The 10527-nt window shown below is 35.3% G+C and overlaps 3 protein-coding genes across 5 annotated transcripts; 1 reads left to right on the top strand and 2 right to left on the bottom strand.

The window, feature by feature from the left end:
- Positions 1-3264: 3264 nt before the first annotated feature.
- LOC126760082 (uncharacterized) lies at positions 3265-4879 on the bottom strand. The gene is made up of 4 exons (XM_050475464.1): positions 4533-4879; positions 4071-4467; positions 3896-3998; positions 3265-3837 (listed from the first exon to the last, which is right to left on the bottom strand). Exons 1-4 carry the CDS (start codon positions 4743-4745, stop codon positions 3294-3296), a joined length of 1257 nt encoding a protein of 418 aa, XP_050331421.1. The 5' UTR covers positions 4746-4879; the 3' UTR covers positions 3265-3293.
- A 673-nt stretch (positions 4880-5552) lies between these two features.
- LOC126760076 (trimethylguanosine synthase) lies at positions 5553-7305 on the top strand. Its single transcript, XM_050475457.1, has 2 exons — positions 5553-5992; positions 6051-7305. Exons 1-2 carry the CDS (start codon positions 5777-5779, stop codon positions 7197-7199), a joined length of 1365 nt encoding a protein of 454 aa, XP_050331414.1. The 5' UTR covers positions 5553-5776; the 3' UTR covers positions 7200-7305.
- Positions 7306-7764: 459 nt separating this feature from the next.
- LOC126760072 (uncharacterized) lies at positions 7765-9951 on the bottom strand. 3 transcript variants are annotated; one of them, XM_050475447.1, is made up of 5 exons: positions 9741-9941; positions 9379-9604; positions 8572-9323; positions 8040-8511; positions 7765-7975 (listed from the first exon to the last, which is right to left on the bottom strand). In XM_050475447.1, exons 1-5 carry the CDS (start codon positions 9856-9858, stop codon positions 7864-7866), a joined length of 1680 nt encoding a protein of 559 aa, XP_050331404.1. In that variant the 5' UTR covers positions 9859-9941; the 3' UTR covers positions 7765-7863. The 3 variants fall into 3 exon arrangements, with proteins under 3 accessions (XP_050331404.1, XP_050331405.1, XP_050331403.1); XM_050475448.1 differs by having other exon boundaries at positions 8040-9323; positions 9741-9951; XM_050475446.1 differs by having other exon boundaries at positions 8040-9302.
- Between the last annotated feature and the right edge of the window lie 576 nt (positions 9952-10527).

Below are 10527 nucleotides of genomic sequence, written 5' to 3'. Positions count from 1 at the left end.
ACCGAAAATATCGGCAAATCTAAGAAATTAGCCAATATTTTCTGGTATAACCACAATATACCTAATAATTTCGAAAATGTATGGAATTTGTACACGAATTAAATCAATTTCCATATACTATACATAATTAGCTTATCTTCATAAATAGCTTGAAATATTCGATATAAGGTTTGTTAGAATAATGAAAATCATTGTATGTATGTACGTTGTAAATAAAATTTCACAAATTTTAGGCTATACTATAATACTATACTATATTCTAATCGAATATTATATGTTCCATTAATAATAAACATGTCATATATTGACCGAGGTTGGAAAGGGGAGGTTTGAAAATCGTATGTTAGGTATATGAGAGATTGGGGCAATTTTTATCTATTTTTGGCATTACCATATATTATTAAGGGAAAAATATGCTTTCTAAGTTTCATTTAGGTAGATTAGATTAGATAAATGAGGAATGCACAGCGACCTTAAGTCTATTGTGCCCTCTCCTAAATCACATAGCCCCTAGCATATTAATAAAGTCCAATATTTTACTGGGTGCTAGTGAGGCGATGCGATCCCTATTCGGAAACATGGATCCGAGGGCCTTAATCCTGCGTCTACAGACTGCAGTGCAGTCGATTAGCAGGTGTTCTGGTGTTACAGGCTCTCTATCGCAGAACCGGCAGTTTACGCAAGAGGATAGGCCCATGATATGTAAATGCTTATTCAGCTTGCAGTGGCCGGTGTAAAATGCGTAGCCTGAGTTTGTCCCTAGGAAGGTTAATTGCAAATTTATACCTGCTGTGGTTGTACATGCCCCATCCCCCCAACATTAACAACAGCGCGCCAGTCGTTTCTTCCCTTCGCTACGGGGCGAAGCTACGTCCTTCTCCACCTGGTCCTTCCAACGGAGTGGACGTCTTTCTCTTCCTCTCCTTCCCCCGGCGGGTACTGCGTCGAATACTTTCAGAGCTGGAGTGTTTTCGTCCATTCGGACAACATGACCCAGCCAGCGTAGCCGCTTTTCTTTTAATTCACTGAACTATGTCAATGTCGTCATATATCTACAGTTCATCGCTCCATCGAATGCGATATTCGCCGTGGCCAAAGCGCAAAGGACCATAAATCTTTCGCAGAGCCTTTCTCTCAAAAACTCGCAACGTCGACTTATTAGTTGTTGTCATCGTCCAAGCCTCTGCACCATATAGCAGGACGGGGATAATGGGTGACTTATTGTTTGGTTTTTGTTCGTCGAGAGAGGACTTTACTTCTCAATTGCCTACTCCGTCCGAAGTAGCGCCTGTTGGCAAGAGTTATCCTGCGTTGGATTTCCAGGCTGGCATTGCTGGTGGTGTTTATACTGGTTCCAAGATAGACGAAATTATCTACAACTTCAAAGTTATGACTGTCTACAATGCCATGAGAGCCAAGTCGCGAGTGCGACGACTGTTTGTTTGATGACAGAAGATATTTCGTCTTGCCCTCGTTCACTGCCAGACCCATTTGCTTTGCTTCGTTGTCCAGTCTGGAGAAAGCAGAACTAACGGCGCGGGTGTTGAGGCCATCCAGCCAGAATGAAGAAGTCGCACGATAGGGAGTCGCCTTGTCTGAAACCTCGTTTAGTATCGAACGGTTCGTAAGGCTCCTTCCCGATCCAAACGGAGCTTTTGGTGTTGCTCAACGTCAGTTTACATTGCCGTATTAGTTTTGAGGGGATACCAAATTCAGACATCGTGGCATAAAGGCAGCTCCTTCTCGTGCTGTCGAAAGAATCTTTGAAATCGACGAACAGGTGATGTGTGTTGATTTTCCTTTCACGGGTCTTTTTCAAAATTTGGCGTATGGTGATTTGCCAGATCTAAAGGTCTCTCTCCCACCACGAATCCTACACCAAACTTGCGCTCCTCACTCCTTGTCCCGTCCATCGCATTTCTTGGACGACGGTGATGTCAGCCTTCACTCTAATGAGGACATCAACCAGCTGGGCAGCGGCACCTTCCCAATTAAGGGACCGGACATTCCAGGTGCACGCCCTTAAATCGTAGTCCTTATTTCGTTTGCCATGGTCGTCTTCAAAAGGTGGGTCTCTCATCCGTTTTGTTTTTTCATTGGGGGCGCTTTATACGTGGCGGGTCCCAAACCCAATGCACAACCCTGTGAAGGGGGTGTTCTCACTTTAGCTCGCCTTCAAACGGATGTTTTTAGGCTACTCAGAGGATACTTGGTCAAAGACCGGAAGTCGTGAGCTGCTTGAGCCATATGTAAAAGAATCGTTTCTGGCCACTTCCAAGTGAAGAGAACTGTCCTCACTTACGTGAACTTCTCCATATGACTCCATCCTCCACTGAACAACATTTACTAACCGTTAAATTTTACTACGAAAATTCACGTTCTGTAAAGAAACTGTTTCCAGCGCTCCGTTCAACTTATGGTCAATATAATCGGTCTACTGAGCGTACTATTCGCAACACCATCACCCATCTTAAGGGTGGGGGGGATAAGGTTTTAAAGGCAAAAAAAGCGAAAAAATTTTCAATGAAAAATATTGATAAATAAGCCTGTGATGGCGAATCTTCAAAAGCACTTTGAAAAAAACTCGTTATATACATATATATAACTCGTTACCGGATCATCTGAAACAAAAAAATGTATATGCATTTTAAAGGTGATGTATTTCTCGAGGTAATCAGAAAGTTTTTTTTCTATTCTTTGCAGCACTTGGAAGTAAAAAGCGCGATTTTAGCTAAAAAAATCGCGGTTACTTTGTTAATAAAAAATAGAAAAAAATTAAAAAAAAAACTCCATCTGATTACCTGTTGTTTTATGTGAAGAAGTAATTTAAAACGCTGTAAACTAACGGAGACTATAATTGACTCAAAATTTGTACACAATATTTTCGACATATTGGTCGTTTAGAAAAAAAAAAAATTTTGAAACCTTATCCATTTCCAAATCGAAAAAGCAATATTAGAATATAAATCGTTTTTTTTTTTAAATCAAAATACTTGTATATATGTATGTAGTAAGTATATTATATTTTAACTCAACAAACTAATTTAACAGCATGCCAACGATGGTTGGGTGTCAAGCGGTATTTTTTTTATTCTATTGTCCAAAGAAAATATTTTTTTTGCTAATGGCAATATTAATGATTCTGTTTTCCATTATTGTATCTACAGCAATCATTTTAAACGTTTTAACCAGCTATTTAACTGGATGAAACTTTTATGTTCATACTCACCACAAAAATGTAAATGAATTTTAAGTTTTTTCCGATTGGTACATAAGAAAAGTATGACATTTATTTATCTTTCACTTAAACGACACAACGTATCTCTTATCTCTTCCGCAAAGGGTTCGTCCTCACAATATGCGACAGTATTTGTGGGATTCTGGCAATTTGTATCCACTTGCTTCATTTCTAACCATTTCTCGTCGATATTATCATTTATTTCGTTGAGAAAGTTATATAAAATACATGTGGATCGAATAATAAGAGGAGCATTCCCTTTTCTATTGTCTATCCCGATTCCTATACGTCGAAAACGTGCTTTTAAATGCCGAAAAGCATTATCTGCTACTTTTTTACATGCTAATAACTTATTATTAAATTGTTTTTTATTCTCGGTTAAAGAAGTGCTAACTGGGTAGGGTGTCATTAAAGACTTGGAAAACTCAAACGATGAGTCACCTATAATATAAACTGGTATTTCCACTCCATCTATTTCCTTTTTATATCCTGTTAATAACTCGTTATTATTTAAGAGAACTCTTAGTGCCGATGCGTTGTATGTTTGTGAGTAAGTGCACAGCCCTGGAGTACCAATGTTAACATATAAGAAACGACATCTGTAGAATTAGAGGTTGATTACATATTTGTTTATATAGTAAAATGAAATATTCAAACCTGTAATCCACCAACGCTAGAAGTATAATGGAGTACCAGCCTCTGTTATTTAAGTATTCCTTAGCGACAGTTGCGTTCGGCCTCACTTTTATATGGTATCCATCTAGAATAACATTAAGATTAAAAACATATTAACAAATTACATTGATACGAGGCAAATTTGTATATCTCTAACCAATTACTCCCATGCACTGAGGATGACCAAGTTTGCAATATCCAGAAATATATTCAGCTAAATCTTCCTTTTTCGGAGGTAATTTATTAATGTATGTTGACATAGTTTTCCACACTTCCTCACAGAACTCGTATACAATTTCGCATACAGTTGAGATTCCAACACCGAATAGTTCAGAAATTTCTCTGTACTTTAGGGAAGAACCCAGGGTAAATAAAGCGATTGCAACCCGTTTTTGTAATTCTATCGCTTTACGCCAATTCGTATCTGCTCTTTTCATTTTGCTAACCAATCCACATAGTATATCAAAACTTGCTCGGGACATTCGGAAGTGTTCCTTGAAAAACTGATCATTATTACGATTGCAATTTATTTCCCAAAATTGAGATCGCCGTTTCTGTATTAATGAAGTCTGATTAATTAAAGAGTATATTGTCTATATCATATTGTCTTTTGATTTACCAATTTCCACAACGCTCTTTGAGATGCCGTTTGCTGCAATATTTCAAGGCACAAAAGTTGTTTTTTCTTTAAATGCTGTAAAATCATCAAGTTTCGCCTTTTTCTTTTCCTATATAGTGTTAGTACACTATCATAGTTAGATTGTACTGACTCAAAGTGTTCAACATGCACACAATATGCTAAAAATAATTTTTTAAGCATTGTTTTATCCATTATTAACAAATTCGTAATCAAACGCTAAACAGCACGACTCCTTTGTTCCTAATTAATGAATAAATAAGATAATTGTGAAATTAATTTTTTTTACTTGATTAAGCGCTTAATTGAATCGATTAGGCGGCAATAAATTAAGGACTGTTTCCACATTACAAGATTTGTCGGATTTAGTTCATAATTCAAACATCACTTATTATCGAAATGTGTGATCGTTTTGCATCAAATTGTTGACAACAGGAACATCCTTTTTTTTGCTTTAGAATTTTTTTTTGTCAAATGTTTTTTTTAATTATTTATGAAATTATATTGTTAAATGTATAGCATAATGAGATTTGTTTGTTTTTGTTTTTAATAATCTCATTATTACCTGACCTAAGGATAGCTGTTCTAATGTTAATCAACTAATAAAATGTTATTTTTACATACTTCTAGGGTCTTAATAGTAATATATTTATATAGGACCATTTCTGTATTTATTGGAATAAATAATATCATGATTAAATAAATTAATAGCATATTTTATAATTTACATTTTATGTACTCGGAGGTTTTCTTAAATTCATTTCTTCGTGAACGTATTAACAAGTATAGGTTGTCAAAATTTTACCTTGCTATTGAGCTAAGAAAATGCAAACTGTGGGATTAAGCACAAAAAATAGCAACATTTCACTTTCATCTATCAAAATTTTAGTTTTATAGTCTTTGACAGACAGCGAAAGCTACTTGCATGTGTGCTACTGTATACTCAAGTTTGTGCAAACCATAAGGAAATTTTTCTAATAATCGTTTATCGGAAAATATCGGAGTGTATTACCTTTAGAGACATGCTGTAAACGAAATCAAAATAAATATATCAACACATATGAAATGAGGAATCTAATATATGTCGAAAGAATATAATCTCCGGGAAATATCTAATAATACAGACAATGACGAACGTTTCTACTAAATAAATTTTTAAAAATTAATGTGAGCCCAGCGTGGATTATTGCACTAATTTCGTAAATTCTTAGAAAACCGCTTGTAATATGCACGAATATATTGTGGAGTCAACTGGATGTCAACCTCAATTGTACGTTTTCAATCAGATTTTTAAAGCGTATGAAAGCTTGGATTATGTCCGGCGTTATATTACAGATAGCTACGAGTCTAAGCAACAAAAAACTTTTTTGGAATTCTGGTATTCAAACGGTGATAGCATTGTATATAATAAATATTGGGATAAGGAATATGAAAAAGAATGGGTATGATATGACTTGAGTTTCAAAAATGTATACACGTTTATTAAAAATCTCGTTTTAGGCGGAGGATACATTAAGTCATGACTCCGAAAATGTAATTGCTGAGTCTGAGGATAAAAGAAAACAAATTTGGGAGGAACACTATGAAAAGATATATATAGAACAATATCAGTTATACGCAATAATATTTTATGAATATTACAAACATTTGCATAAATCTTTAGATGAAGAAAGGATTGAGTTCATAGCTGATAAACTTGAGGAACATATTAATAGTAGTTTTGCTGAAGATTTTGCACAATTGGAACTGCTGGGGCTTCCTACTGCATTTGGTAAAGCAAAAAGTAACAGAAAAGCACAATCACAAAGGTACGATAACTTGCAACAAGTGTACAGCGGTTTTTTCTCTGATGAGGAGGATTCTTCAAGTATGGACACTCAACATTTTAAAAAGAATACAGTAAAAGATCTTGATAAACAAGTTAAGGAAACATCGACATTATGTGATATTAAAGAGAAACAAATTAAAAAGAAGAGGGCAAACCGAAAGTTACGAAATGTACCGGAATTTCTTTTGGAAAATAAAGAAATGCTGAAATATTGGCGGAAACGTTTTTCCCTATTTTCACGATATGATGATGGCATACGGCTAGATTGTGAAAGTTGGTTTTCAGTGACACCTGAAAAAATTGCTGCTCATTTGGCTGAACGCCTATCATGCGATGTAATTATAGACGCCTTTTGTGGCTGCGGTGGAAATGCTATACAATTCGCTCGCACTTGTAAGCGTGTTATAGCGATAGATATAGACCCTGTGAAAATATCTATGGCAAAGCACAATGCCAAAATATATGGAGTAGCAGATAAAATTGACTTCATTATTGGAGACTTCATGCAAATAGATCGTACCTGCAATTTTCGTTGCGATATTGTTTTCTTAAGTCCGCCTTGGGGAGGTCCAAAGTATAAACGAAAGGAATCCTATAATATTGAAAGTTATTTACAACCTTCGGGAGCATCAAAATTAATGGAAATCGCCAAGCAATTTAGTGAGAACGTAGTATTCTATTTACCACGAAACGCTTGCATTAAGCAAGTCGTTGAATTGGCTGGAGTTGGAAACAGATGTGAAGTAGAACATAATTACTTAGATTCGAGACTTGTGGCTATATCTGTACTATATGGCGAAAATATATTAAAAGTAAACTAATAACAATGTACAAGTAATATTGTAAATTTTATGTTCTATAGAATAACTTTGCAAAAATAACTGTTTCTAAATACATACATATATCGGACATAACACCCTGTAAAAATTCTTATTCATTTTTCGTTTGACATCAAGGCACAAGTTCTTGGCGTTTACAATATTTTCGAAATGAAATCGTTTACAATTTTGTATTGTACTGTTACCATTGCGCTTCTTTACTCTTTTCGTTGCCAGAAATGAGAAGTTAAGCTTAATTTAAACACCCAGAACAGATAGCAGCAGAGTTCTCAGTTGGCTCGCTAATGCCTTTGCTATCGCAAATTTAAATATACTTTTAAATTATATTTAAAAATATTCACTAATTAAATTCTTTTTATATAATATATATTTTATGCGTAATATATTATATATACATTAGATTATTTACAAAAAAATACACAGTAATAAACTATAATATAATATATAAATAAATATAATATACATATATTAATGGACTTTCCATCTACAATTTCTTGAGTGAACTCATACCCATAAAAAAAACATATAAAATAAATACGCAAAGCGATATTGCTTAAAATCATATAATAACAGCAAATATTTTAATTATATATATTTGTTTTATGTCATCGTGTGTTGACTGATGGCGTAAGATTGTGCTAGACATTTATTCCCTTGGAACACCGTCATTTTTGCTTCCATAACATCGTCTTTTAAAGTCACTAAGCAAACAATTTTTCAAACCATTTTGGTCAATAATAGTAGATTGAGTCGTGTTGCTGTATGATTTAATTTGAATTACTTTTTTATATGTGTAAACATAAATAATAGAATAGACATTACCTGGTCTTGTTAAGTATGGCACATCCATTTGCCAATGAAATTTGTAGAGAGTACAATGTAGCCAAATTAAGTAAACTTTCATGCTCGTATATTTCTATATCGGGCAAACGAATTTGTGTTTGTCTTGGATCTTGTAAAAATCGGGCAAGGCGCTCATTTACACTCGTTTTAATGCTAAAACCAGGTCTTTCATCTTTAATGCGGCGGCAACCAGCACGTATTTCTCTAATTTCATTTAAATGTGATGGTGGCGAGGAAAGAAATGGATTTGAGGTTTCGCCGGACATTTCGCTTTCTATTTGTTTAAAAGGGATGATGCCCTCATCACATATACTACGCCCCAAATCAAAACCTTTGTTCGTGATAGCGATTGGTTCTGATGGTCGATAGCGGAGTTCCATGTTATCATTTGAAATATTAGGTGACCAATCCTCACTACCCAACATCATTGTATCATCTTCACCCATTACAGCTGTAAAACAGCTTTCTTCAGATTTTATGAGAGAATTAGTATTTTTCTTCGTAAGCTTACGTTTAGCATCATTTTTATTGTCAGCGGGGCCACTAACGCATTCATTCCCTGGCCAATCCGTTAGTTCATCGTCTCCTTCACGATCAGTATCGTTTGCACTTTGTACGTCATCGGAATCGGAAGAACTTAAAGAACTTGAACTTAGAAAATCATTTATATTACTGCAATCCATTGGGTGCTGTTCAACAGCAAACTGTAATTCTTGTAGCTGAGAACGCCGATATTGGCTACGTTTTTTACGAAGATTTTTCAATTCCTGTTGTTGCGCTTGTATTTGTAGACCCATTGTGTTTGTTTCAGTATTGTTTAAAAAAGAAGGTGCGGATTTTTGCACACATTCAGTCTTTTGCAATTGTGATATTTTTTCTATTCTCGACAGAAGACCTTTATTTAAAGGCAACAAACGATCGCTATTAGGTTTTGATGTGGAAGAATAACTTCTTGGACGTATTTTATTATCTTCTATATTTGTATAACGAGGCATACTCGTTGAGTGAGATTTCGTGTTATCGTAATCTTGGTATCGATCACGATTGGATCGTTTACGCTTACCACAGAAAAATAAGTTGTTGCGGTTATTAGAATCTGGCTTTAAAACACGCTTCCTCATTGAAACACATCCATTAGCTGCAATTGCTGATGACGGATGAACACTTGTATTTGAATTCTGTATAGGTGCTATAATACCTATATCACATTCCATTGACATTCTTTTAAATTTCCTTTTTCTCCTGGCATTGGGTTTAAAAAACCTATGTTATTATGAAAAGATTATCCAGCATTGTTTAGTTTGTAAATAGGCCTTACCTTGATGGACTGAAAGTCTCATTTAAAGAATCTGATTCTAGTGTACCCAAACGTAGTGCTGTTTTTAAAGACGACTTAGTAGGCAAACGTGTTTCTTTATCATCGGAATCGCTCATATTTGGTAATTTAATATTTTTTATGTCCAAGCCATCTATATTCGTTGTTTTTCTTACATCACATGGACTACTAGAAGAGTCTTCTTTCTCTGTTGGCTGTGGGGCACATGCTTAAGTAAACAAATTAAAAATTTTTGTTGTTCCATTAACTTTATATCGTATTTAAATATCTTATATATAAATTGCAGGGTAATTACTTCTAAATATATTAAATATGTATAGATATCTCAGCAGTGCGTTACTTACGCAAATTCCCTGCAGAACGAGTCCTTCTACGTTGGCCCCACCTACTTACTCGTACCCGATCTAATAAAGAAGTTTCTTCCATCAAAGCTACCGTTAAATCGTGCGAAAACTGGTCCATCTTTATGTAAATACTTAGTCTGTCTTTTTCATTTGACGAACTGTATTTTATACAAAACAAATTCACAAACTTATCTTGAAAGTTTGGAATGATGACAACTAATATCAACGTACAGAAATACTTTAAGTTGCAATGTTTTTAATGATTGAATCAGTACAGGGGTAACAAAATGAAAAAAAATTAAAGAAGCAACCCAGCGAGAAATTGCTGAAGCATTCAATTTACCATAATTGAAATTGTTTAAATGAGACACCGTAAATTAAAAATCTTAGAGTATATTGATTGATTGATTGAATATGAGGAATGCACCGCGACCTTTAGTCTATTGTGCCCTCTCCTAGCTCACATAGACTCGCCTAGCCCAGCGCATTGATGAAGATCAATAGACTTCCGGGCGCTAAAGAGGCTATGCGATCAGCAGGTGCTCCGGGGTTTCAAGCTCCAAGTCGCAGAACCGGCAGTTAACGCAAGATGATAGGCCCATGTTGACAGATGCCTATTCAACTTGCAGTGGCCGGTATACCATGCGACCAGAAGCCTGAGTTTGTTCCTGGGGAGGTTTATTACAACCATGAACCTACTCAAGTTGTATCCTCCCATTAGCAACTTGGCATGTCTCATACCGCGCGTTTGCCGCCAATGCTCCTCCCTACCCACTCCTTCTTCCTT

This window comes from Bactrocera neohumeralis, chromosome 5, assembly GCF_024586455.1.
Source record: "Bactrocera neohumeralis isolate Rockhampton chromosome 5, APGP_CSIRO_Bneo_wtdbg2-racon-allhic-juicebox.fasta_v2, whole genome shotgun sequence".
Lineage (NCBI taxonomy): Eukaryota > Metazoa > Arthropoda > Insecta > Diptera > Tephritidae > Bactrocera > Bactrocera neohumeralis.
Note: the sequence above shows the minus strand (reverse complement) of the source record. Positions and strands in the feature narration are given on the sequence as shown.